At 54.7% G+C, this 27,767-nt stretch overlaps 1 protein-coding gene across 3 annotated transcripts; it reads right to left on the bottom strand.

The window, feature by feature from the left end:
• Positions 1-27,469, bottom strand: MELTF (melanotransferrin). 3 transcript variants are annotated; one of them, XM_021070118.2, is made up of 16 exons: positions 27,239-27,469; positions 25,277-25,431; positions 24,059-24,158; positions 21,437-21,619; positions 19,309-19,465; positions 17,691-17,758; positions 15,034-15,221; positions 14,143-14,323; positions 13,069-13,220; positions 10,465-10,561; positions 8,798-8,992; positions 7,710-7,866; positions 7,553-7,620; positions 5,326-5,513; positions 2,626-2,824; positions 1-2,172 (listed from the first exon to the last, which is right to left on the bottom strand). In XM_021070118.2, the coding sequence occupies exons 1-16, from the start codon at positions 27,285-27,287 to the stop codon at positions 2,096-2,098; spliced, it is 2,214 nt and encodes a 737-aa protein (XP_020925777.2). In that variant the 5' UTR covers positions 27,288-27,469; the 3' UTR covers positions 1-2,095. The 3 variants fall into 3 exon arrangements, with proteins under 3 accessions (XP_020925777.2, XP_084846915.1, XP_084846916.1); XM_084990789.1 differs by having other exon boundaries at positions 24,059-24,161; positions 27,239-27,423; XM_084990790.1 differs by lacking the exon at positions 8,798-8,992 and having other exon boundaries at positions 27,239-27,429.
• Between the last annotated feature and the right edge of the window lie 298 nt (positions 27,470-27,767).

Here is a 27,767-nt window from a genome sequence, read left to right as displayed (position 1 = left end):
TTTCTATCGGAATCCAAGGCTCATCAGGGGCAGGGTTGTCTGGCTTTATTTATAAAACAAACCAACATCTTTCATTGACGCTAACACCGTGGTGGCCCCCTGCTGTCACCAGACGTTCAGACATCACTCAGCGCTGGTGCAGGTCACACCCTCAGCGGGCTCACGGTACAGTGTCACACTCTGGGCAGCACGCTGGCCCAGGGCGGCCACACAGAAATCCACTTCTCACTGCACAAATCTCTCTTAAAAAAATCCAAAGATCATCAGGGTAGAGAGGAATCGTTGGCTGTCCCAGTGAAGAGGGTACCAACGTGGTAGCCGAGGCCGGCTCCTTCTGGCCCCTCACAGTGGGGTGGGGACCAGGACTCCTCAGGACCGTGTGAGCATGGCCAGGACGCTGCCAACGGCCTCCTTCCCTGTTGAGGATGGAAGGGATCCATCCCAACGCCCACAAGTGGGGGCGAAGCTCTGGGAACCCAGCCTGTCATCAGCGTCCCCGAGGCCCCCGCAGACTGGGATGCAAATAGCTCCGGGCCCACGCGGCTCCCAGTCTGCTGACGAGGGTGGCTCGCTCCTGTTTCTTCTCTCTTACTTTTTTCAGGGAGCAAATTTCAGAGTAAGAGCTGGCAGTTCTGGAAACTTTCTGGCTCCTCAGACAATTGTGGTAATCATGGAGACCCTCTCCAGGCACTTTCCAATGACTTGCAGGGGAGGGGAAGGTGGGACCCTTCCTCTGGACTGAGTGGCCCTCGGCCGGGTCAGTGCAGGGCTGGGTGAGGAGAAGGGATCCCCTCAGCACCTCACCTGGCCTGTGGCTCCTCTCCCTGTTCCCAGGTCTGCAGAGGGCCTCACGCTGCCTTACAGACTTGGGCCACCTCCTGCTCCAGGGCCCGGAGATCACTGCGCAGCCCTGGAGGCTGAACCCTTCCATCTGGAGGCAACTGCTGCTGCTAGAGGTTCAGGGGTAGCTCTAGAGGGGTGGCCACCACACTGGGGTAGAAGGGAGTAATCTGAGGTGGAGCCTCAGAGGAGGAAGCTTGGGAGTGGGGATTCCTGCTGACTGGGTTTAACCGCAGCATAGAGCCTGCTGTAGCTGAATCCACCAAAGGGAAGGGCACACAGCGTGTCCAGTCCTGAGGCCTGTCTCCCTTACCACAGACAGGTATTTAGGCAAGATTTTAGACCCCCAACCCTGCATCAAGACTCCAATCTCGTAAAGATTCTTACTGAGCAGCATTTCCTCTGTCCTAGGAAACCCTCGAGGGTTTCATTCCTAGGGTCCAGCCCCAGCCTCCCTGCCCTCCCCAGCCCAGTACAACCAGGGAGGGTTCCCATCTGGGCCAAGCTACAGCAGACAAGGCCAAAAGGGCAGCGTGTGCCTGGCAGCTTTGCCTCTTTGGAGGGCCTGGCTCCAGCCTCATGCGCGGTGTGTGTGGACAGACACAGTGTCCTCAGGAGGGAGGCTGGAACGGGGACAGACGGAGTGGGGGCTGATGGGTGGTGCTGGGTGTGATGTCCATTCTCCAGAGGGGGAGGTGGGAACGGGCGGGGTGGGGGCGCGGCGGGCCTGTCATCTCATCAGGCCCCCTGGGCGGCTCGGCAGGGCAAGCTCCAGCAGAGAGGGCTGTGTGGGAAGCTCGGGTTCAGCCTGTTTCCTTGGCAACTGGTCTTTTCCGAACCCAAGCCTGGTGAGGATCCATGTGGTGGGAGCCTGCGGCTCTGTAGGGAAGCAGCTGTGCCAGCCTGTGGGTGGGGCGTGACTGGGAGGCTGGCCAGCGCCGCCTCAGCCTCAGGTAGTGGAGGGACAGGTGGTGCCTGGGAGGCAGAGGCTGCGTTCTAGCAGGAGAGACCTGCTCAGTCCAGTTGCGGGGGGCTTCTCTTTAACACTCATCTTCATTCCACCTTGCAGCAATCATAGAACCTTCAGTGTCGGAATCGCAGCCCTGAGGGGCTCTGGGGTTTTTCACGGCTTCCTCTCCCATCACACGTCTCCCTCTGAGCAGTGTTAACCGGATTTGAGGAGAAGAGCCTTATTTAGAGAGAGTTCTGAAGAGGTTTCCATTCTCAAGGAGGGCGAGGCTTGCCCAGAGCTGCTTCAGAGAGAGGGCTGGAGGAGGCCGGCAGTGAGGGCCAGTGGGAGCAGCAGCAAGGAGACCCCGGAGGCAGTGACCGCTGAGGGATTAAACACAGGCAGTTAAGGCCTCCAAGGGCCAAGGACCCACGTTCCTGGCCCTCTGGCACCTGTATTTTTTGTGCACTAAACTCACTCCAGGCTCCCACTTGCTTCCCTATTAGTTTTTCTTTCCCCTGCTTTCTTTACATATTCATTTCTTTCAAAATTACACTACATGTATATTTATGCAGTGCCTGAATCCTCTTTGGATGATTATTTTTAGCATTTATATTCCTTACGCAGGTCTGTCTTCGTGCCACAGCCAGTGTTTCTGCTATAATTGTTCAGACCCACCCAGGACATTTCACCTTGATCGTTTGCAAAGACCCAGAATGCCCTTCAGTGCATTCAAGGTTTTGGGTGAAGGGCTCAGAATGATGCCCAGGGAAGGCTCCCACTCTTTCTCTGTGGGGTGCGAACCCAGCCGTCCGGGGCTTTTGCAGCTGCCCTACCTGCGCCTGAGCACTGCTGAGACAGCATTCCTTCCAGAGCCGCCACATAGTCGGGGCCCAGCCAGTCACGGTACGTGGTTCTCTCTCCCACGGGCACCACCCGGATGGTGGCATCCTTGAAAAGCAGGTCTTGGCCATGGTAGTTGGAGGAGTCGAACATTTTGAACCCATTCTTATTGTGGTCATCTCCAAACAGGTCCTAAAAGCACACAGCAGATCTGCTTGGCACCCAGGCTCACAAATGGTCACCCAGTGTCCCTTGCCATTAACTGTTTTATACACAGTGAACTGAGGAGTAAGGAAAGTCAGGGGCCCAGATTGTGCTTTGAAGTCATAAGCTGGACAACTCACTGAGGTCTGCCACCAGAGGGGATCTGGAGTAAGAGATGACCAGAGCCATCACCATAAGCTATTCACAAACATCACACCAAACGAGCTGCTGGATACAGAACCGAAGCCTGAGACTTAGAGGAAGAAAGATCCAGAAATGAGAGATGATGTTCCTGAGATGACTGAGGGTTTTGCCAGGCCTGCTCAGCAATCCTCAACCTTTTCTTTCTTTCTTTCTTTTTTTCTTTTTTGCCTTTTGTCTTTTCTAGGGCTGCACTGGCAGCATATGGACGTTCCCAGGCTAGGGGTCAAATTGGAGCTGTAGCCACCAGCCTACACCACAGCCAGAGCAACGCCAGATCCGAGCTGCATCTGCGACCTACACCACAGCTCACGGCAATGCTGGATCCTTAACTCACTGAGCGAGGCCAGGGATCAAACCCGCGTCCTCATGGATGCTAGTTGGGTTCATTAACCACTGAGCCATGACAGGAACTCCATCCTCAACCTTTTCTACCAGACTTCCTCACTACCTTATGGGTGTCCTTTACCCCAAACCAAAGTGATTTCATAAGAGAGCCTGTTGTTCTGTCACCAGTACTAAGAAAGTACTAGGTGAGCTGAATACCCTTCATGAACCCACCCTCCTAGGGCCCAAGAGATTCTTGCTGGAGCTCTTCTATTCCCTGCCGAGGTCCTCAGGATGCGTGTGCTATGGCTCCCACCCTGACAGAGAGAGCCAGGAAAAAGGCCAGAAGGGATTGAGAAATCAGAACTACATAAAGGACATCAGGAGAACACAGACAAATGCCTGTGTCAGCTCTTAAAAACTGATCAAGGGGGGAAGAAAGAGTAAGGTGGCTGTTGATATTTTGGGGGGAATGCGCAGATCCTCTGGAGGATCTGATGAAAGCTCTCAGCCTTCTCCCCAGAAAAGTGTACATCCACAGTGCTCGTCCCCCGCATCACTTCAGAGGGCTTGGGGACCCCTGGGGGAGCCCAGGGACCCAGAGTCAAGAACTCCTGGCACCGAGCGGCTCATGGGAAAGGTGAGAGCAGATATCATTTCGAAGGTTAGGAACTGGCCCTGAGAGCCAGCTGGCTCTGCAAGTCTGGGGTGCTTATGGCTGGAGGGAAAGGTCAAATCCAGCCAAAATCAGATCAGGTGGGTAGCTGGGAGGTTGGGAACCAGGGAGGGGCCCTGTTGTCAGACAGCCTGGGTTCAAATTGTAGATGTGTTTTGCAAGTGTGGCCAAATAGGATTTATGGATGGACTAGAAGTAGAGCGAGAGAGGAAGACGAGAGTCCGTGAGCTGACTCCTGAGGAAACGGCAAGGCTGAAACTGCATTCACTGAACAGGAAGACGACGGAAAAAAGGGGGTCCAACTTGAGCCTGTTCAGTTCAAGATGCTTGTTAGAAATATCTGTTGAAATGTCAAGCAGGCAGTTGTTAAAGATGCAAGTTTGTTCACTAATGTTCCTGCTGTGGTGCAGTGGGTTAGGGATCCGGAGCTGCTGCACTGTGGCTCAGATACAGTCCTTGGCCTGGGAACGTCATGAGTGTGACCCAAAGAAAAAAAAAAAGATCCAAGTTTGAGACAGAGGGGTGGGACTGAAGCAGGGTGTACATGTAGGAGCCATCAACATGGCTGGGATGAGATAATGGGGGTGTCGGTGCTGACAAAGAAGGGGATTGAGGGTTGAATCCTGGGGTGCTCCAGTGCTTACTGGCCAGGCAAATGATGAATAATCAGCAAAGGAGCCCAGGAGGAGTGGCCAGAGAGGTAGGAGGAGAGCCAGGCAAGTGTGGGGTCCTGGGAGCCAAGCGGGAACAGCGTCCAAGAGGAACGTGGACTTCAGGAGGACGGAGCTGCAGCTAGTGCTGCTGAGAGGTCAGGGAGAGGCAGACTGGGAAACAGCCGCTGGATTCAGCTACATGGGTCACTAACCAGGGCAGTTCAGGGCCCTGGTGGGGCCCGTCTAGTCACCATCCTTCAGAGAGACCAGAAAGAGAGGAACTGATGACTCCAGGGGAGAGGTGGCTCTTTGAAGGAATTTTCCTGTAAAGGGGAGTGGCTACAGGGGATGTGAGACCCAGAGAGGGTTCATTTGCTTTTAAAATAGCAGAAATAACAGCAGGTTTGTAGGCTGGTGAGCACAGTCCGGTTGAGAAGGGAAAACTAATGCTGTAGGAGACAGAGGGGGCAGTGGTTGGCAGGACGGCTTTGGCTAAGTGAAAATCACAGAGCTTCCCCTCAGGTTTCCTCAGTTTCTCCTGAGGTCCACTCCAGGTAGACTGAGGCATCCTGGGGGCTTGGCTCACCTCTGTTGCCCTCCCCCGCAGTGGGGTGGCCCCCACCCGGGCTCACCTGGGCCTTGTCCAGCAGTCCATACACAGTGAAGATGTTGGTGTCTGGCCGGACCATGACTGCCTGGGATGGTATCTGTGCCAGGTTACAGGCTGTGAACTGGGTCACCTCAGCCCGGGCCCCATTGGGACACAGCAGCTCATAGTCCTCCGACATGAGCACAGCAGCCCAGGGCTCAGAATTGTGGCCTGAAAGGATGGAGCAGAGGGAGGGGTGAGGGGAAGGAATAGAGAGAGGCTGCCTTCTTCAGGGATCCCCAAATCCTTGCCTGGGGAGAGGGGGCAATATCTGGCCAGCTCCCCAACCTTCTCCATTCTTCGGTTGCTCTGTTCTATTAGCAGGGTGAGAGGGCCCAGCAGGGCTAATCTGATATTCATAGGGCATAAGAAGTGTCTACTACATAACAGTTTACAAGCACTGCTCTATCCTCTGGACAGTAATGTGGGGTAGGTATGATCACTCCCATTTAACAGGCAGAGATACTGAGGCTCTTACTCACTCCCAGGCAAAGAACTTCATCTGTGTGCCAGAGGTCTTGGGCCTGAGGGTGGTGGTTGCCCTCCTCCCGTAATGGCTGAAGTTCTCAAACCAGAGTGGTTATAACATCACATATTGATCTGTAAGAGGCAGTTTCGAAGGCCCCTCCTTGCAAAGAATCTCATCAGGTAGGTCTACGGTAGGGCCCAGGAACCTGCATTTTAAACTAGCTACCCAGTGATTCTGAAGGAGGTGGTTGGTCTGAAGGCTTCCTGAGAAACACAGCTCTTGGGAATCACATTATTATTATTAATTTGCTTTTCAGGGCCATACCCATGGCATATGGAGGTTTCCAGGCTAGGGGTCTAAGCGGAGCTACAGCTGCCGGCCTATACCACAGCTCACGGCAACACCAGATCCTTAACCCACTGAGCGAGGCCAGGGATCGAACTTGCAACCTCATGGTTCCTAGTCAGATTTGTTTCCACTGTGCCACAACAGGAACTCCAGGAATCACATTTTTTGTGTGTCTTCATGTATTCACTTAGTACTCACTCTCTTCCTGTTTCCAGAAGGAATTCCAGGTGCACCCAGGAACAGAGATGGAAAATTTGAGTGACCCTGGGAGGTGGCTGCCTCGCTGTAGATGAACCTTCAAGGGCTCTGCCTCCTCCTTGACCCTCATCCTAGGACCGCAGAGGGCTCTTGGCTCCTGCAGGAGCACAAAGCTCCCTCCTCCTGGGGGATGATCCCTAGGGTTCTCTGAGGGGAGCTGGCAGGGAGGAGGTTATGGCAGCAGGGCCTGGATCCCTTCCAGCTCTTTGAGGGAAGCTGATCTAAAGCCTTAGTGACCTCCACAGGCAGGTGGGATCTGAGTTGTGAAATACTATGTTTTTTCCCTTCAGATCTCACTTTCCCTTCACCAACCTCCCCTTCCCCTTCGGGCCTTATGCTTTTCTTTCCTGCGTTTCTGAGAACAGATGTGTTAGGACAGAGTGGAGAAGGCTGAGCCTCTGGCATTTGGGGTTTCAAAGCCTAGGGTGTAGGAAGGGTTTCCAGAAAACGCAAGCAGTAAGCGCTAAAGTCAAATGGCTTCCAGTCTTCAAAACAGAGAGTTTCCCTGGGGAGGGGGAACAGGATGGGGAGGGAGCGATGCACGGTAAAGGACCTCAGGTGGGGGCTTGGAGGTCCTGGACCAGAGTTCCTAGGCTCTTCTTCCCAGGCAGAGCTCAGGAAGGTGACTCTGGAGAAGAAGCCTCCTTCCTGCATGATGTGAATGAGGGTGGACCCTGCCTCATACGCTTGGGGGCTGCAGTGATTTCCCTGCACTTGGCAGTGACCTGCTCAGGACCAAAGACCACATGCTGGTGTGAAGTGATTACCTTGTGGAGAGAGGCCCCTGCCACCCTCACCCACGCACCTTGGTGCCACATAAATACCCCTGAAAGGGTCTCTCCAAAATGACTGAGATTGAGTTTCTATCATGTTGGTGGAATGGGGATTTGGATTCCAGACCAGTAAAGACTGATATGCGACCTGTGCATGTAGGTATGAGGCCTGGGGTCTGTCCACCCCCATTCAGCCCTTGGGGTCCCTGGGATCCCCAAGGGGCACAGCTTTCTGGACTGAGTCTTCCCTGGCTGCCACTCAGCCCACAATTCCAGCAACATCCAGGCCCTGGATTGTGTTGGAGATGGGGAACAGCCCTGCCAGAATCTGACCCTGCTGTGGACACAACCCCACCACATACCATTCGTGTTGTCAAAGACAGTCGTGTGCTTGACAAAAGCGACATCCCCTGCATTCTCAACCAGGCACCTGCCACACAAGAAGCCAAGGCAGAGGTCAGCCGAAGGGTCCCACCCCTGTGTCCAGCCCTAAGCCCACCCCCTCGGCCCACTGGGTACCTGAAGGCGCCACTGTATCCGTAGTACCTCTCCTGGCTATTGCCCACGCACTTGTTGCGGCCCTGCTCATCCCCCACGCAGAGAGCACACAGCGAGGATGGGTAGTTCTTGGGGTTGTTCACAGGTACGCAGCTGGCACTGAAAAACTCGCTCACCGCTGGGAGGGAGGGGGAGGACTGGGTTGAGGGGCCAGCAACAGAAAAGGTGGCCAGGGAGGGGATGGGTGGGCTGCCCACCTGTCTCACCCATTGGGTCCAGGCCACCCATCTGTCCCACTGCCCACCCAGCTCAGAATGGCAGGTCTTCTCCTGTGAGGATCATAGGGATTGGCGGGGGGGGGAATGCAGAGGTTGCCTAGATACAGGAAGCTTATTGTCAACCTCTGGTAAGTGGTCACCCTTACCAGCCTTCTCTTGAACTCCCTCAAGGATGGGGAACTCACTACCTCATAAATTCTTCAGCTCCAGTCAGAGCAACTGCCTCGCTGTCTGTGAGTGGGAGCAGCCAACCCTAACACCTTACATGTGCTTGTGTAGGTGGTTAGAAAAAAATGTGTTTTTCCCCCCTGAGGTGCCAGCCGGGACAGAGGTGTGTCTGCAGCCAGCTTCTTCCTGCCTTCCTTTCACCATGAATGTGCATGATTTAACACCCAGGAAGAGCCCTGCATGTGGCATATGGTGGGTGCTTGGTAAACGTGTCTTCTTCACACTTACACAGAGGGCTGCCCACCTTCCAACAAGGTCTCCCGGATGCCCAGGGGGACAACCATGACTGAATGGTGGTATAGCCAGGCCCGGAGCCCCTGAACTTGCCCTGCTCCCATCCCACTGGCCCTATTCCACTCTGAGTGTGAGTGAGTGTGTAGGGGCACTGGCAGCCTCCACAGAACCGGGTGCGCCTGTCACAGTGTGGCCAAGAAAAGCCCCCAACCTTCCCAAGAGCAAAGGGCACGTCAAGGAGGAAGAGGAAATCTCCCTGGGGCTGCCTTCTGTGGGGTCCTGCTGGGAGAGGACCCCAACCCTCAGAGCTAGCCCTGACCTCAGCCAACCCCAAAGAAGAGTTTGCCTGTGTGCTGTGGGAGATAGTACCTGTGAGGACGTCGCAGTCCCTGGGCCGGATGAAGCCCCTTTGCACCAGGGCGCCCACCGGGATGTCCCAGCCTGCAAGGCTGCCAAAGCCTGGGTGGCAGGAGCGCTTGCCACGCAGCTCATCCAGGGTGAAGGCGTAGGAGCTGTTCCGCTTCACCACGGCCACCACGAAGTATGAGTTGCTCCTGTCCTCCGCTGGGGGAGGGGACACCAGTGAGGCCCCTCATCTATGCTTTCCTGGCCTCAGCTGGGCCAGAGCCAGCGCCAGATCCTCACGGGGCCCTTATTCCCTCCAACCCTTTTGTTGCCATTGACCGCAGGGCTCTCTTGCCGGCAGCCTGGGCTCAGGAGCGCCCACGCCCCCAGGGTTGGGCGGGTGTTCCGCGAGCACATCTGGCAGCGGGACCCCTGAGTGTCTCCGCCTTTTCTGAGGAGCAGCCTGTGGGGCTCTACTTTTCAGCATTCTATCTCTTAACACCACCCTCCAACAGTCCTCACCCACAGCAGCTTTCTTTGCTTTTACCCTAAGGTGATATTTTTCTCACCTCCTGGGAGAAAAGTGGAGGCACAGCAGAGGCTTCAGAAGTGTTTCCCCTAAGCCACCGAGTTTCCACATTTGAGTGGAGGGGACCTGAGGTCACCACTTAAGAAGACAGAGCACCAGCCCAGGCTGCTGAGAAGGTGTGCATGACCTGCCAGGAAGGAGGGTTCCAGGGCCACCTTCCGTGAGCCACGTGGTCTGGACAGAAGAGGCCCAGGAGGCTCTCTGTTCCAAGGCTTAGCAACCTACTCAGCCTGTGTCAGTATAGCCTGGTTTACAAGCTAAAAATAATTTTTGTATTTTTAAAGGGTGGTTAAGGAGTTCCCGTCGTGGCGCAGTGGTTAACGAATCCGACTAGGAACCATGAGGTTGCGGGTTCGGTCCCTGCCCTTGCTCAGTGGGTTGACGATCCGGTGTTGCCGTGAGCTGTGGTGTAGGTCGCAGATGCGGCTCGGATCCCGAGTTGCTGTGGCTCTGGCGTAGGCCGGTGGCTACAGCTCCGATTCGACCCCTAGCCTGGGAACCTCCATATGCTGTGGGAGCGGCCCAAGAAATAGCAACAACAACAAAAAAGAGACAAAAGACCAAAAAAAAAAAAAAAAAAAAAAAAAAGGGTGGTTAAAATACAAAAACACTTGAGTTCCCATTGTGGTTCAGCAGAAACTACTCTGACTCGCATCCATGAGGACGCAGGTTTGATCCCTGGCCTCACTCAGTGGGTTAAGGATCCGGTGTTGCTGAGAGTTGTGGTGTAGGTCACAGATCCCACGTTGCTGTGGCTGTGGTATAGGCTGGCAGCTACAGCTCTGATTCGACCATTGGCCTGGGAACCTCCATATGCTGCGGGTGCGGCCCAAAAAACAACAATGAAAACAAAACACATGTGGCAGTGCCTGTACATGACCTGAAAAACACAAAGTGTTTACTCTCTGACTTTTCATAGAAAGTTTGCCAAGACCTGCATTTCTGGTGACTGAGTGGGTACATGGTACCCGGGGCCAGAGGGGCTTGCCTGTGACAGAGAGCAACTGGTCCAGGAAGAGATGCTCTGAGGGAGAAGTTTTTATAAATATAAAAATAGCAACCACCTCCCAGCCGAGGTTGGGTGACTGGCACCTGTACTCACGGGCATAGTGCTCCCCGGCTGCTGGAACGAGGCCGTATGTCTTCCCCGCCATGTAAATGTCCTCACCCCTCAGGGTCACAGCATCAATATGCCCAGCCTGCAGGGGGGAACAGACAGAGTGCTGGGCTGCGTTGGGCCCCAGGATGCGCTGGTTGTTGGGATCTGACAGAGGTGCCAAGATGGCTCTCTCGGGGACTTTAGTCTCAAGCTCCCTTCCCCTGGGAACCCTGTCCTTCCCCATCCGCCCCTTCCTCTGCTTGTGAAGATGCACAGGCAAGAGAGGTGCCTGGAGGACCAGAGGCCTGACACCAACCAGCCCTCCCATGCATGGGTGTCTTTCAATCTTTCAGCAAAAAAAAAAAAAAAAGTTTTCTGGAGGTCTCTGTTGCCAGGCCCCTTTCTGAGCAAAACCTGGCCTGATTCATGCTCTTGTGCTTGGTGTAGATCTCCCCATGGACAGCCAGCCTTGCCTAGGGCACTGTACTGCACCCCCAGCACCTGGTCATGGGCTGGAACATAGCACGAGTGTAGTACGTATTTCTCAAATGTGTATGCACATGGATGATGAGCCAGTTCTTTTGCAGGAGGGGGGCATGCCTATGGCATGTGGAAGTTCCTGGGCCAGGAATCAAACCTGCACCACCACAGTTACAACATCAGATCCTTAACCTACTGAGCCACCAGGGAACTCCATGAGCCAGGTCTTAAAAGAGGGCAGTCTCAGGGCCTGTGGGAGGAGGCCCCAGAGTTGAGGGGTAGAGCCCTGCCTCAGGAGGCAGCAGGAGGGGCCCAGGACCCTCCTTCTTCAGACCTTCTAAAACCTTCCAGATCACTCCACTCCACCCCGACTTGTTCATTCTGAAGCCTCTGGACAGGTGGCCCCTCCAACCCTGCAAAGATGTTAACTGATAAGTCACAGTAGGGGGTCAAACCCCAAAAGAAGGAGGTGGAGCCTGGGGAAAGAGGGGACACCTGCACCCCAGGAAGGTGCCCCACACTGTTCAGGGCCAGAGGCATGACGTTATGCTGATGGAACAACAGGCAGTGGCACTGATGTTTTGAGCCTGGAGGGTCCATCTCTGGGCCCCCTCTCTTCCTCTTCCAGATCTACCCACTGCGACGTCAGGGAGGAACTCAGACCCTGGACCAACAGCTCAGGGGCCAGGCCAGCCTGGATCACCGTGGCCAAGTAGGGCATTAGAGCTACACCGGATACCATCTCTGAGAGCCTTAGAAGCTAGAACTGAAAACCTCTGAGCCTTTTTCTGAGGTTCTCAAAATCCACTCCTCTCTCCACAGGCCCTACGGCAATGCCTTGGCCCTCTCTGAGCTCAGAGAGAGAGAATGCTTCTGGCAGGAGGGAGCTGAAACCTCCCTCCCTGCAGCTCTCCCTGTTCTGGGGCTCTGGGAACAGCCTTCCCAGCATCAGGAAATGAAGAGTCCCCACCCTAAGTCTCCTCCTCCATTCCAGCCAGGCTACCCTCCCTCAACACCATGCTGAGGTTGAGACAGGCTCCTGTCTGCCCTTGGAGAGAGGGGCTCTCAGACCCTTGGGCTGGGTGACCTTGGGCAAGTTACTCTCTCATCCTCTCCCAGCCCTAGTGTCCACATCTGCTAGGAATCCACCCACTCCACAGTGTCATTGTGAGGATTAATGGAGGTAACGTGTGAAGTCTCAGCACAGTGCGAGGGATCTGCAGCTGGGGCAGGGTGGACACACCTGAGGGGCTGTGGCTTGGCCTGCACTCAGGGTCCACCCTGAAAAGGACCCCTCACCATCAGGCCCCACCTAGTTGCTCCTAAACAACAGGAGGGAAGGAGCCTAGGAACTCAGGGGCAGAGGGGACCCCTGTGATCACAGTAGGACCTCATCCTTGACTGCAGGGCCTTGGGGCTGCCTCTGAGTCCTGGCCTCAGTCTCCAGTGGTAGAAGCAAAGCAGGACAGAGCCGTATAGGCTTCAGAGACCAAGGCGAGTGCTTTCAAGCATACTGACGGATGCATAATCAATTTAATGGGCCATGACAAGCTTAAAAAAGAAAAGACCAGGATAGAAGACAGCAGAAACTATTAGCACATGTACTTAGTAAGGTTAAGTACTGTTTTGTTTCCTATCTCTCTATAGGGGGACATACAGTTTTACATAATTATATGTGAAAGAAAAGCTTTTGTGTACTAGACTGTCATTGGTGTAAAACGTATTTCTGACCGGGCTGCAGCTGAGTAAATGGTGATCCAAGCCTACTTCCTATTGTGCACAAGGGGAGACTGAGATTCAGGAAGGGGAAGGGGCTTGCCCAAGGCCATAGGGTCGTCAGTGCCAAGCTGGGCCAGTCTCTCCTTCCTTCTGCTCCCTGCCCACCTGCTCAGTGGGGAGAAGGCCCTGGGCTCCCCAAGAGAAACAGCCCCCTTCTGCCCTGCCCCCCTGGGTCGGGTGGCTGCTTCCTGGGGGCAACCTCTACCTCCCCTCTGTGGGGTTGTCACAGGAGACCTTCTTCCTCTCAAGCTGCCCTGTATCCTCTAGACCAGGTGAGAAAGAGGGTGGGCCCGGTAAGGACCATCTCAGGCACTGCCCCTGCCAGCCCATCCCGCCTGCTCTGCCCACCTGGATCCGTTCCATGCAGTGCTGGGGGGAATCGGCGGACACACACTGGATCTCCGGCTTGAGCCTCTGCCGGCTGAAGGCCACAGCCATGTCTCCACACTTCTGGATCTCTGGAGTGGACAGCACACACCAGCGCAGGTAGTGGGGCAGCCCTGCGTGGGTGTGAGTGTGTGGTCACCTCCAGACTGGCCTCCTTCAGAGGCCGCCCCTCGGCCGGAAGAGCCGGGAGTCAGACTCCAGGGAAACTCTAGCTCTTTCCGGAGTTAAGGGGTAAGCTCTTTTACCACCTGATCCTTGTTTCCTTACACAGAAAGGGGACAACTGAACCTCTTTCATGGGGCTGTGAGGAGGCTTGAGTCAGATCATGGCTGACGTGGGTCTCACTCGGGGCTGGTACATCTTCTCCCTGGCTGTAGGTGGAGGATACATGCGAGTGGGGGCTGGAGTCAGGAAGCCATTTGTAAAGGTCCAGGCGAGAGACAGCGCCCAGCCAAAACCATGGCGGTTTGGTGTGGGGAGGAGGTGGGAAGGAGCGAGGCACAGTGGGAGGGGCGAGGCACTGTGGGAGGAGCGAGGCACTGTGGGAGGAGCGAGGCACTGTGGGAGGAGCGAGGCACTATGGGAAGAACAAGGCACAGTGGGAGGAGCGAGGCACTGTGGAGGGGGAGGGTAAGGTAGGAGAGTAAAGGCAAGGCGGGAGGAGTGAGGCATTGTGGGAGGAGCCAGGGTCAGTGCAGGGGTGGGGCATGGTGGAAGAGGTGGGGCACCGTGGAGAAAGAACGACGGGACTTGATTTCTTTATGGAGAGGGGAGGAGACTCTTCCCATTACAGGCCCTATGAGCCTGGATCCCACCCTCCAGAGCGGGTGGGACTTCCAGGGTACAGCAGGCCCTGGAACTCCAGAGATACTTCCTTCCCAACCACGTGTCAGGGAGGTGGAAGCGACAGGAGGCCAAAAGGCACACACACTTCCTGGGGTGAATGTCCTCCTCTGGCTATCTCTCCAGAAAGCCCGGCCACTCCCGCGGTCAGGCTGGGTTGGAGCCAGCGAGAGAAGAGATGGGTGGACTTACGGTTGGGGTCACAGAGGAGACCTTTCATGGCTTGCTCGTACTCGTGGCCCAGCCATGCCTCATAGGTCTGTGTGGCGATCGGCACCAGCTCAGAGGTGGCATCTTTGAACAGCAAGTTCTTCTGGCCATAGGCATCAGAGCTGAACATCTGGAAGCTGCTGCCCTCATGGCTGAACAGACGCTGTGTGTCGAGGGGTGGGGGTGGGGGGGCTGGTGAGGTGCCACAGGCAGCATCTTACCTCCCAGTTCAGCCACCGTTTCCTTCTTCCTGTGCCCTCAAGGCTTGCACCCACCCTGAGCGCCAGGTGAAGCCCCACCTCCCTCCTTGCCTGTGCTCCCCCAGTGCATTCTGTCTGCTCATACTCAGCTGACTGAACACATGGCTTGTGGCCAAGGGGTGTGATGGCCTGAGCGTGGGTTGTATGCATGGATGGGCAAAACTAAAGCTGGTGTGGCCCAAAGTCAGAAACCTCCTGCTCTTGTGAGCAGTGGTTTCAGCCAAACATTATTCATCACATCCAAGTAATGGTGTATTTGGACATTTATTGGTTTTGTTATTTTGTTTCTTTGCTCATATGATCTGGTTTTGGTTTTAAGAGCCACACATACCAGGAGCTTTCTCTGAAGGGTGCCTGAATCCCCTGGTCAGCCCTTCTCTCTGCCAGCCAGCACAGCTGGTCCCTCTTTCACTCTGAATTGGCCTGAGGTTGAATGACTCAGAAGCTTGGCTTCCCAGCTGGGGTCTGTCCCAGGGGAAGGTCTCCAGATCCTGCCCCTCCGGGTCTGGCTGGCCCAGCCCCAGGATGGCTCTAGCTCTGAAATTCTACTCTGGTGAGAGACAAGAAGAGCCAGCATCACCCTGAGAAGCTGTGTGGGGTGCCCTGAACTCACCTGACCTTCGTTGAGCAGCCGGAAGATGAGGCCCCCATCTGTGTCGGCCCGGACCACCACAGCATGAGAAGGAACCCGGGCCAGGTGGCATCGCCTCCATTCGGTGACATCAGCCCGGCTGCCATCCCGGCACAGGAGCTCGAAGTCCTGTGACAGCAGTGCCTGGCCCCAGGAGGGCAGGGTTTTCCCTGGGAAGATGCGAGTCCTTTGGTGAGCCAACTCCTGTCCTGGGAGGGCCTTGGGGAAGGTGTCAGGGAGGACCCTTGAGAGGGAGCCTGGAGAGAGCTTAGGCTGTCACAGGCCAAAGACCTCCAGTGAAAAGAAACCCTTACAGAAGCGAGAACCAGAATTTAGAATAAAGAAGAGCTTCACCCTACAAAACCAGCTTTCTCTATAGACTGTGTCTATTTACTTACATTTGGGGGGTATATTTATTTACTTATTTTTTAGTTAAAGAAGAGATGAACATTTTTTATTTGTCACCAATATCTAGTAATAAAATGGATTTGAGATATCTGACAATAATACAACACATATAAACAGAACTGCTCGATAAAAAGAGAAAGAGAAGTTTAGGGTGAGAGAGAGAAATGTCTCAGGAGTTCACCACGGCCATCTGGCACTCCACTGAGCTCTGAGCTGAGGGCAGGGGACAGGGAGCCGTGGTGGAAACAAACCCTGACAGAATCACCAGAACCGTGGCCCAGAGAGACGAGGGTAAATCCCCAAAGTTTCACTCACAACTCCAACTCTTAATATTTTGGTGTTTTTCCTCCATATCCTTATTTCTATTTTATAACCAACTGTCTCAAATAGTGTAAAGGGGAGTTCCTGGCGTGGCGCAGTGGTTAACGAATCTAACTAGGAACCATCAGGTTGTGGGTTCGGTCCCTGCCCTTGCTCAGTGGGTTAACGATCCAGCGTTGCTGTGAGCTGTGGTGTAGGTTGCAGACGCGGCTCGGATCCCTCGTTGCTGTGGCTCTGGCGAAGGCCAGTGGCTACAGCTCCGATTCGACCCCTAGCCTGGGAAGCTCCATGTGCCGCAGAAGCGGCCCAAAGAAATAGCAAAAAGACAAAAAAAAAAAAAAAAAATAGGGTAAAGGGCATACATGAGAGGTAACTCTGCATCCTACTCTCGTTTCACTTATTTAAAAACATTTTCCACATGATTGGAAATGCTCCGTAAAACTCACTTATAATAAAAAAGAAGAGTGAATATGGACAGCAGTTAAGAAGACTAATTTTGGAAGTTCCTATGTGGTGCAGCAGGTTAAGGATCTGGCACTGCTGCAGCTGTGCCACAGGTTGCAGCTGTGGCTTGGGTTCGATCCCTGGCCCAAGTACTTCCACATGCTGTGGGTGCAGCCAAAAAAAAAAAAAAAAAAAAAAAAACCAAAAAAACCGACTAATTTTAAGGATTGCAACTCATGCATTAAAATATACCACAGATGGCCCAACATAACAATATTTTAATGACTTTTAAATTTTAAAACGAGGAGGATCAACCTCCTTCAGAAAATAGGAAGAGAAAAGATAATCTGTGGGATCATGAACACTATTCACTCCAAAGCTATTTAAAAACAAATCCCCCAAACCAAGAGAGTAATAGTTTGGAAAACTCCATAAAGGTCATTTTTAATGACTGCATGATAATTTATAGCGCTCTCAACAATTACTCAGTGTCATTCTCTCCCCACTCCCCAGCTTCCCTCTATTTTTAAACTGCTGCAGAACCTTTGTATAGAGCTCTGGGGGAATCATTTGGCCTTCTCCTGAGACAAGTGCATCATTTAGGTTTGTCGCTTTGCCATTCCTGTTTTTCACCACTAGGGACAATTAAAGCCAAATGACTTCACTACTGCACACATTTATGTCAACCCCACTCTTGCACTTACCAATCTTTTTGCATGAAGATACTCTTTAAAAAATGACTTCCTTAGATTTCCTTAGACTATCATCGAAGATTTAAAAGAGCTGACTTTAACCTAATACATCCCTAATTCTGTCTCTCCCTTCCACACTCTGATTTGCTTGACTCATCTTGAGGCCCAAGTCTTGGCTGCCTATTTTTATAGGCTGGTCCTGCTCTGGGGACAATCCCATGTCCTCCTTTTTCAGACTAGTTTTTTTTCTCAAATCTGCTTCTTGTTTGCCTTCATGAATGCCAGCCTACAAGATGGACCTTCTGATTTAAAGAGAAGATTAACAACAACAGCAGAAAAGAGATAATGATTTAAAAAAAAAGACAAGGGTCAGATGTTATGGAAGAGGCAAAACTGTAGACGCAAAAGTCTGATTGGGGCCTCATCAGGGAGGGGATCAGAAGCGACTGACCAGAAAGGTGCACGAAGGAACTTTTGGGGTGAAAGGTCTGTGACAGTCATTATCACTCAGTTAAACTATACCTCAAAAAAATAAAAAAAAAATTTTAGGCAAACCCAAATTAGAGTACATTCTATATCACTGGCCTGACTCTTCAAGAATGTCAAAGTCACAAAAAACAGAGACTGAGAAACTATCCGAGGTTAAAGGAACCTCAAAAGACCTAAGTACCATGCGTGATCACAGATCAGGAGCAGCTGAGCTCCAGCCATGAGACTCCTTTCTTTCCATGAGGAAAGGTTACTGGGTCCTCCCAGGGAGGCCCCTTCACTTACCATCTGTATTCTCTAGCACCGTGCTGTGCTTCACGAAGGCCACGTCCCCAGCCCCTTCCGCCAGGCACCTGCACAGGAGGAACCAGTGAGACCTCTGGAAGTCTGGCCTGGGCCGTGGGGGGGCATGGCAGGTATGGCAGGCACAAGTTTCAGTCCTGCAGGCCTGGGTTCCAGCTTCCCAGTTTTTTTTGTGTGTGTGTCTTTTGTCTTTTTAGGGCCACACCTGCGGCACATGGAGGTTCCCAGGCTAGGGGTCCAATTGGAGCTGAAGCCGCTGGCCTAAGCCACAGCCACAGCAATGTCAGATCTGAGCCACATCTGCGACCTACTCCACAGCTCACAGCAATGCTGGATCCTTAACCCACTGAGCAAGGCCAGGGATTGAACCCTCAATCTCATTGTTCCTAGTTGGATTTGTTAACCACTGAGCCACAACAGGAACTCCTTCCAGCTCCCGCATTTGCTGGCTCTGTGGCTTTGCTAACTTGTGGAGCCTTCCTAACCTCTATCACCTCTAAAGTGGGGATGAGAAAGTGGCTCCCCCGAGGGAGAGATCCTTTATAATCCATCTAGATCCCATGCAGCCGCGCTTGGGGCCTGAAAGGAGCAGGTGCTCATAAGGCAGCTGCTTCATCAGCAGCCTTAGCATTCTGGGTGTTTTTGTTCTTGTCCTGGATGCACCTGAGGCATATGGAAGTTCCCAGACCAGGCACCGAACGGGCCCCACAGCAGTGACCCGAGCCACGGCAATGACAATGCCAGATCCTTAATCCACTGCACCACGAGAGAACTCCACATTCTGGGTGTTTAGAAGACATCTACCCTGAGGCAGGGGATTGGACTAGACCTTCTCATGCTGTTCCAAACCCCTGAGTGGAAGGGACCAGGACCTTATGAATCCTCAATCTGTCACTGCCCAGTGATGGAGGCAGGTCAGGGTCCACTGGGCAAAGGGGCTGCCTGGGCCCCCAAAGCCAGCAAACAAGCAGGGACTGGACTGGGGGAAGGACACCAGGCGAGGTGGGGTGGGCAAGAGTCTCTGGCTTGGAGGACCCAGGACTGTTTTTCTCTCTGTGCCCGGAACTGCATTTCCCCTATTACACCAGCAGGCTCTTGGGTTCCAGACTGAAACACTGTGGCCAGGGCAGTTAGAGGGACTCGGGAGGCTTCCATGCCAGCCCCCAGCTTCCTCCTTTGTGGGCAGTTGGAAGAGCACCACAAGCGGTTAGGGCCTCTCGGCTTCACGGAGAAGCCAGCTCCCTAAAATGCCCGCCTGAACAGGGCAGTGGGGGGCCAGCCCTGGGTGTCAAGTCTCTGGGGGTCCCCGCTGCACTTCTCCCCCCCACAGTCCTCCCGCTGGCCTCAGACACCAGAACTAGGACCTGCTGTTTTTGCTGTTTTCTTCCCTCTGAGCCCTTCTCTAAATATACCAAACATGTTGATTTTATGAGCAAATTTGGTCTGGCATAGGCCAGTGTGAGGTTTTTAAACTAACCAGGCACATGGACTATATAAAGGGTGCTTTGATGAGAGGCAACTGACACTGCTGCTCTCTCGGGGGCCTCTCTGTGCCGGGGTGTTTTCCCAGCACTTGGGGCCCCACCCCAGCCCCTCTCACCGGAAGGCCCCGCTGTAGTCGTAGTATCTCTCCAGCGGGCTCTTGTCACACACCCCTTCCCCAGCGGTGTTGCCTCGGCAGAGGCGACAGAGGGACTCGGAGTAACTGGTGTCTCCTGCCCCAGGGACACAGCTGCCCCCAAAATAGTCGCTGACAGCTGCGGGAAAGAGGAAGAGGGAGGTCAATCGTGTAGCGTCAGGGCCCTGCCGGGTTCCCCTGATAGGGCTCAGGCTACTCAGGCTGGACACCCCTGGCACCCAGGTGGACTCTCCAGGCTTCAGTGTGAGCAAAACGGGGGAACTGGATCTGATCAGAGATCCACAAAGTGTGGGCATCAGAGAGTGGCTGATGTTATTTAAACAGGGCTCAGGGGAATAAAATATTTACTGCAAAATGGCCACTATCAAGATGGCCACTATTGATAGGACAACTATGAATCAGATACTGTTATCATTGAGGGTTTCATTTTAAAATCAGTTATGTGTAAGCAATGAAAGCAGAGAAAAACGTTATTACAGAGCGTAATTTGATAGGCTACACCTCTCAAAACACACAGAGGGGAGGGAAACAGAGAAGGAAGCCCGGTCCGTGAAGAGGTCCAGGAGCTGTAGGATTGTCAAGTCCCTGCCAGCACCCAGGCCCCATGTCCACCCTCTTGACAAATATTTACCCTGTGCCCCAGGATGCCCTAGTGCCATGTAGGGTGAGCAAGACGCTGGCTCTACACTCGAGCCACTTGCATTGTGCTCAGCAAAACTGAGCTCTTCCAGGGCCAGCTCTTTTCTTGGGCTTTTGCATCTTCACAGGGGAGTAGATATTTAATAAATGTGGCCAGTGACTGATAAACCTCCCACACTTGGTCGCCGTCTGAGAGGATGCGGCTTCTAGGCTCCTGTGAGGGGTGCAATGTGGGGGCAGAGTGTCTATGTGTATGTGTGTCTGCTTGTAGCATGCATGTGTGTAGTGTGTGGATTTGTGCATGCATGCATGGGTGTGACAATGTAAGCGTGCATGTATGTGTGTGTACATACATGCCTGTGTTTGCACCGCAGTGCAGTGCCCACTGCAAGGCCTGGAAGCTGAGCTCACAGTAACGACAGCTCCCAGCAGTGAGCACACACCCTGTGCTGTGCATTGTGCAAAGACATTGAATGATCTTAGTCCTCCCAACCCTACAGCATTAAAGGAAGTGTTCATTTCTCCCTTTTACAGGTAAGGAAACTGAAGTTCCATGTGTGGAGTAACCTACCTGAGGGCAGGTCATGCCAAGCCAGGGTTTAAACCCACAGGCACCCACAATAAAGTCTGGGCTTTGAAAAACCATGTACTCTTTTGTGTGGGCAGCAAACTAGGAGGCAGCACCCTCAGGGACAGGGGTTTGGGGACACCCTAAACTCATTCAAGGGGTGGTGTGATCCCAAGGGCCATTTGTGAATGGGGTTGTCATGTGTCATGGGCCACCTCAGAATGACACAGGGATGGCCAGCAGGTGACCAGGACAAGAAGCCCAAAGCATAAGAAGCAGGACTTTGGCCCAGGCTGCCAGGACGAGGGCTCTGGGCTCCAGCTGGACCCTTCTGGGCTTTGCCACACAAGCTCAGCAGCCCCTGCCCTCCCTCAGCTCCCTTCCGCGGGGCACATTCTGCCTGCAGGAGGGTCTCCTCCTCGCCACACATGAATCGTGACATGATGGCGGGTCTCTGACTAGCTACTTGTGAGCTCTCAGGGTGCAAGCCAGCAGCTTGTTTGGGTCCTGAGAAAACAGCCTCTGACATGTTTGTGGAGACAGCAACCGTGTCTACACCAGAAGAGAGATGCTCTGGTGAGATTCGCTGCCCTGCCCCCACTCCCCAGTGGCAGCCAGGTGGGCTGGTGCTTGGCTGAGCTGTGGGCTCCGGGATGAGTGGGTGAGGCTGCGGTGCCTGAAGGAGCCAACCAACCAGAAACTTAAGTGGTAGCAACACCAGGCCGGCCAGCAGGAGAGGAGGGAGTGAAGCCATCAACCAGGTGTCTGGGAAGGCGCAGGGGAGCAGGATGGCGCTGCTCCTTGAAGGAGGTGCAGCGAAGGTGGGAGGGAGGCTGTCCCAGGAGGGGCAACAGCAGAGCCCCTGCAGGAGGAAGCCCTCACCTTTGAGAACATCACAGCCCATCACCGAGAGCCGGCCGCTCTCCACCAGGTAGCCCACGGGCACGTTCCAGCCCACCGTCCGGTTGATGCCCGTGTGGCAGGACTTCATGCCTTTCAGGGTGTTGATGGTCACACGGGAGCCCCTCTTGACCACAGCTACGGCATAATAGGAGGTACCAACCTCTAGAAGGAGGAGAGAGGAGAGGCGTGAGTGTGCAAAGGAGAAGCCATGAGACACTGGGACCCTGCCCAGGGAGGCTGTGGGGGAAAGCCACTTGTGGGGGGTGCACCCGTGCGCACGTGTGTGGATGTGCCCACGCATGGAGTTCCAGTTAGCGAGAGAGCAAGTGGGTGCAATCTGCAGGTTTTATCGCAAGCCCTCTCGGCCTCCAGCCTCACATGGTAGATATTATCTTGAGATGTTCATTCATTCATTAATTTCTCCCCTTTTCCTTCCTAAGCCAGCTGGCACTCAGCTGGGTCTAAATTTGCCTACATCAAGGGAGCTCTGTGGCCAGACCAAAAGCAGGAGTAGCTTGCAAGTCTTTTGTTTTCTAAAAGTCTAGGCCCTGACGAGAACTTAGAGGACTTAAGGGAATAGTATCTATTTTTTTTTGGCCCTTAACCCACTTGCACCACCAGGGAAAATAGCTTGTTATGGGAAGAAGGGTGGTTGGGAGAAGTGGCCAGGGGGTGGGGGTTGGTAGGGGCTTCCCATAGATTAGAAACAGTGATCTATCAGTGCTGGGGCTGGGGTAGGGGAGTAGAGATAGAGACAGACAGAGATGGATAGACACACACACACACACACACACACACACACACACACAGAAAGAGAGAGAGAAGCACTAGCAATGTAGTGTTCCAGTTACTGAGAGAGCAAGTGGGTGCAATCTACAGGTCTTAACACAAGCCCTCGCCCCCTCCAGGCTCACGTGGTAGATATTATCTTGAGATGTTAATTCATTCATTAATTTCTCCCCTGACTGTGGTTCCAAATCACTCAGGACCCTGAATGGGGTGGGGGTTGGTAGGGGCCAAAGACTCCCCTAGGCCAGATGTTGCCTGGAAGGGGCCATTCAGACATGTAGGATGTCTCATCTATGGGAACTGATAACCAGAGGGCATCCTGTCCACACACAGACATGCGTGTGCTTGCGTGCACACACACAACGGCCTGGTGGCCGTGAGATGGCCATGATCAGAATAAAGTTGAGTTCTAGAAAACCAAGCCAGGGTTATTTCTTGCACACTGGCGCCTGGCCCCCACTAACCAAAGTAGCTCCATCAGGTCCTACCCTCTGCCTCGGCACGATGCCCTTTCTTTCCAGCTCCTTGAACACACCATGCTCTTTTCTACCTGGGACCTTCTGAGAGCACAGCGTCAATGTCTGCTCTATTTCAACAGGTCTTCCATAGCCCTCCTCTTCTCCCTCATGGCCTTGACTTCCTGCACAGCATCCAGCGCATGTATAATGATAGTTTTTGGTGTTTATTTGTTTAGCGTGGGACTCCTGCTCTTTGAGGGCCGGGATGGGCTCTGCTGCTTATGACTCTATGCTCCCAACTGGCATGTGGTAGGTACTCGATGAATGTGTTGAATTAATTAAAGGGCGAGAGCTGTGTTTGGGGCCCACGAGGCAGGGCTGTTTCTGGTCACTGAGTGGAAAGGCTGGCTGGTTTGCAGGGTTACATTGTGTCTCGGGTGTCATCTGACAGTCACCAATTCAACAAGTGACCTATCCTGGGTACCAGTGACCGGGAGAATGCAAAGATGAGGACCAGGCCCCCCTTAGGGGACTTGCTGCAGTGAGGACAAGGAAAACAGAAAGAGGGGCAGGACCTTGTGGAGTGAGTCAGTGCTCAGGAAAGCAGTAAAGAGGCCCTCAGCAGGGGGTGGGAGGGCCCAGGGAGCTCCTTGGAGGTGGCAGTTGAGCTAGGCTGTGTGACAGATACCAAGCACTGGACAAGGAGAAGAGGAGGTAGGGATCCGAAGGGCAGCCTGAGCCAGAGGCATGTCTGGTGTGACGTGCAGGACCGGCTCAAAGACACTCACATTTCTGAGCACATCTCACACGTCAGGTGCACACAGACTGACTCATTTAATCCATGTGACAGGGCAGGGGTCACAATCCCAATTTTATGGTCAAGGAAGTGCAGGTTGTCCAAGGTCACAGAAGATGACAGGAAGGTGCAGAACTGGGATTCCTTTTCAGTCTGTTGGGCTCTGCAGCTCTTAGTCACCATGTCATGCCTGGCCCCATCCCCACTCCGCACTGCTTTGGACAGAGGGCCCTGGGGTGCGTGGGGAGCAGGGCATTACTGGGCAACCACGCCCAACACCACACCGGGCGAGGGGCTGCCCCTTAGGAAGAACCTGCGGGTGATGCGGCTGCCAGACTCCACACAGGGAAGAACGGTCTCAGGTCTCTGGCACCCCTGGTCTCGGGGGTTGTCAAGTAAGACTTAGGGATCTCTGAGGATCTGTCTGCCTGGGCCTCCAGGATGTTCTGGGGACAGGATTACTGATCAGCTCGGGACTGCGGGGTGGGTTTGGGGGTGCAGGCCCAGCAAGGACACAGTGCTAAGCGACCTCCCCTCTCTCCCATGTGGTGCTCTGACCTTGATCATACACCTCGCCCACCACGGGCTTCAGGCTGTGCTCCTTCCCTGCCTCGTAAATGGCTCCTCCGTCCAGAGTGATGGCGTCAGCCTCCCGGGCCTGCTGGGGATATGCAGGTCAGCACAGCCGGGCCCCAGGGCCCACACAGCCAGGAGCCCAGGGACACCCACCCATCTGCTGAGGCCCCTGGAGGAGCCCCGGATGTCCTCACGGCCCAGGGGCCCCAGCCTGGCTCAGTGTCGCAGGCCCCTCCCTGCCAGGGCCTAGGGGTCTCTCCCCACCAGGACCAAAGGCTCGACTTGTTTTTCTAATTATGCTATTTTTTTAAATTATGAATTTTGTAGGACTTATACTAGATGCACATAGTCAAAAATCAGATAGCACAAGCTGAAAAGCAGTGAAAAGTGAGTCCCCCTTACTTTCTTGTTTCTCAGCCCCCTGCCTCTACTGCTAATCTGTTTCTCGGATTTTCTCTCTAAGACACAGATTGAATATGACAAATGCCTTCTTTAATGTTTTCCCTTTTGTTTTCATACACAAATGGGGTCCATGGATAGAATGATATGATTGGTTTCCACCCTCGCGGTGGAGCCTGGCCCAAGCCCTTGGCCACAAGGAGTCTGATTGGATAAGCTCTCAGGGGTGCATCAGGGGCTGAGCTGCAACAAGACCCCGGGCCCCTTGTGCTGCCCATGACGCTTCCCTCCATAGCTTGTCCTGCACCGAAGGCCTGCCTCTTACTATCGTCAGTGCCAGTGAGCAGATCTCCTGCCACTCAGAACAGCTCTCCCACCTCTGACTCATCCACCCAGGACCGCCTGTTCCATTTACTCTTCCCCAGAAACCACACAATCCCATCCTGGAAAACTCCAGGCAGCGTGAGTAATGCTCGTGGGCCACAGAGGGGTCTGCTGTCTGGGCTCCCCTGGGTGGGGCGGGTCATGTCCCCCATGTAGAGGGGCTCTGTGCAAGAAAACTGCCTCTCAGACCCCTTTCTCCACAGGCGCTCTGAGCAGGGCCCTCCCTGGGCCTCCCAGCACCCAGCCCGCCTCTGGGCAGGAAACAAGCGGCCCTTGTTGCCAGGGAAACTCAGAAGATCCTATCACCCGGCCCTGGCAGGGGGACTTCGGAGACTTTCCTAGTGAATGGGGCTGTTGTGAGCTCCGTCCTGAGTCAGAGCCCTCTTGTCTGGGCAGAGCGGAAGGGAGAGGACTCACCGTGATGAGCTGGACGCAGTGGTCTGCTGAGGTGCCCTGGACGCACAGGAGGGAGGGCTGGATGCCGGCTTCCTGGAAGGCCTTGCTCATGTCACTGCATTTCTGCTGCTCCGGGTCTGAGATGGTACACCACCGCACCTCCATCCCTCCGAGCGCTGGGGATAGGGGACAGTGAGGCCCAGTGCCTGCGGCCCCAGCCCTTTGGGTGTGACCCATCAGCATGACAGCCAGTCCTATGCAACATCCCTGCCCTCTCACTGCAGGATACTGGGGCACAAAGAGGTGTCACAGACTGGGAAGGGGCCTGGCTCACTGGGAAAGCTATGTGTGGGCCATGCATTCTCTGAGCTTCCCCAGGGCAGTCGGGGCAGGGGCAGATCATGTGGCTCAGAGCCTGGCCCTTTGCATAGGCCAGGGAGGGTCTTTGGGGGTAGTAGTGGGGTCTCTCCCACCCTTCCTCAGCCTGGAGCACGGCCTGGTGAGTGGAAGGGCCACTGGCTGGGTCCTGGCCCTCTGGAGCCTCTGTGTCCTCCAACAAGAGGGTGTGGGACTGGGTTCTCTCAGTCAGCGGTGTCCCTGGGCCCTCCTTGTGAACTGGGACATGAGACCAGGAAGTGCTCGTGGCAGCCCTTGAGGAGCCTTGCACCCTTTGGAGCATCTGTGATTGTGCCTCCTGCAATCCACCCTCTTTGGGCCCAGTGCCAAGCCCCTGACAGGGGAAGGCTGAGGAGTCAGTAGGTTGGGTTCCTGCTCCTCCAGCTGGTGACTTTGGGCAACCTATCTGAGCTCTCTGAGCCTGTTTCCATGTCTGAGAAAGCAGATGAGAAAAGTACTTTCCGCATTATAAGGAAACCTCTGTAGAGAGTCAGGACACAAGGTCCTCAGTGGACTTCCATTCAGGCTCCTCCTCCTAGGAGGGACCCTGTTGGGTCCCATGCCTGACCAGGTCAAAGTCCCAGAGAGCTCCCAGCCTGGGGGTCCAGCAGACTTGATGCCCAGATCCCCAAGGCTGATGCCTTTGCAGGCCTGAGGTCTTCCTCCACTCACCCTGCTCAGCCAGCCCTGTGCTCCTGGGAAAGTGGCTTTGGATCCAGTTCCACCAGGGTCCATGTCACCCTCTCAAGGCAGCCTGTGCTTTTCATCCCCGCACCAAACAAGAGGCAAGGATGCAGGTTCCTCCACAGCCTCCCCGTCCAGTCCCCTCCAGGCAGCCCGCTGCCTGGGATGTGGAGGTGCCTGCACCCTGGTGGGCCTGACAACTGCAGCATTCAGACCAGGGTGGCTGGTCCTTTTTTCTTTTGTATTTAAGAGGTCAAAACGGTGGCCTGAAGCCATCCTTTTAGCAGCCTCCGCGAGATCCCTGCGAGCAGCTCCCCGAGGTCCCTCCTCAAGTCTCTGACTCCCTTGGGAGGGGGCGCTGTGGACGCGAGGGGACCAGGTCTGCGTCCGGTCTCTATCCATGTAGAGCGCCCCGGAGCTGTCTCTCGGGCAGTATCTCTCCTTCCCCTAATTCCTCGGAAACTCTCGCGCCTCCTTCCCAGCCAGGTCACGGGAAAAGAGCCGCTTTGGTTCCCAAGCCCTCTTTGGGCTTCCACGCCCATCAACAGCGTTCACGCTCCCGGACCTCCCCCGCCCCCAACACTGCAAAGCTCCCGCATCCACGCCTCTCCTTGGCAGGTCAGAAAGTAAGCTTTTTCAAGGCCCAGCTCAATGCCGCTTTCTCCAAGAAGCCCTCCAGACATTCCAGTCTGCCCGGGTCAGTGCTGGTTCCCTCCCCCAACCTATGCGTCCCTCGCGCCTTTCCACGCCTTCCTCTTTTCCTGGGAGACAAAAGTTCGGGACACTTCCCAGCCCCCGGCACCCTGTTGGTGGGGAGGGGGTGGGGCGGTTTGTGGCTGGAGAGCTCCAGGACCCCCGCCCCAGCTCCCGCTCCTGCTCCCAGGGCCGGCGGTGGGGCCTCACCGGTACGCAGAGCCAGGCAGAGCCAGAGAGCCACGTTTGGGCCACGCATGGCGCAGTTTAGAGCTAGCTGGGGCCGGGATGGGTCTAGGTCTGGGTCCCAATGGGTCAGCAGCAGCCTCAGCTTTCTGCCTCTTTCCTCCCAGGCACTGGCCTTTAGCTGAAGTGCGCCGGGGCGTGCCTTGGCGGCGTCTACGCCCCTAGGGTGCACCCGCCCACCTCCTGCTGGACACCTGGGCTGACCAGACTGGCCTTGGCCTTCTCTCTAGCGCCCCCTGCTGGAGCCTTTGCCGGCGCGGGTGCTGCGTCTAACTGTAGGTCCCTCTTGATTCCGACACTCTTAGGCCTGGACACGCACACGCAGCTGTTCCTGAGAGTCAGGTATCTGCTCTCTGGGCCTGATTCCCCCAGCTCACAGGTGTTCTGGGGCTCTGTCCTCCCAAAAATCTGCCCGGCATTCCAGAGCATCCTCCCTGCTCTTGTCCTGGGAAGGTCCCAAATAGCACACTCAACTGGAGAGGGAAAAAGCTCA

This window comes from Sus scrofa, chromosome 13 (genome assembly GCF_054392235.1).
Source record: "Sus scrofa isolate SSC_HxYL_T2T_F1_AM1 chromosome 13, Sscrofa_HxYL_maternal_Yorkshire_Landrace_v2.0, whole genome shotgun sequence".
NCBI classification, from domain to species: Eukaryota; Metazoa; Chordata; class Mammalia; order Artiodactyla; family Suidae; genus Sus; species Sus scrofa.
The sequence above is the reverse complement of the archived record's forward strand: the minus strand, read 5'-3'. Positions and strand labels throughout refer to the sequence as shown.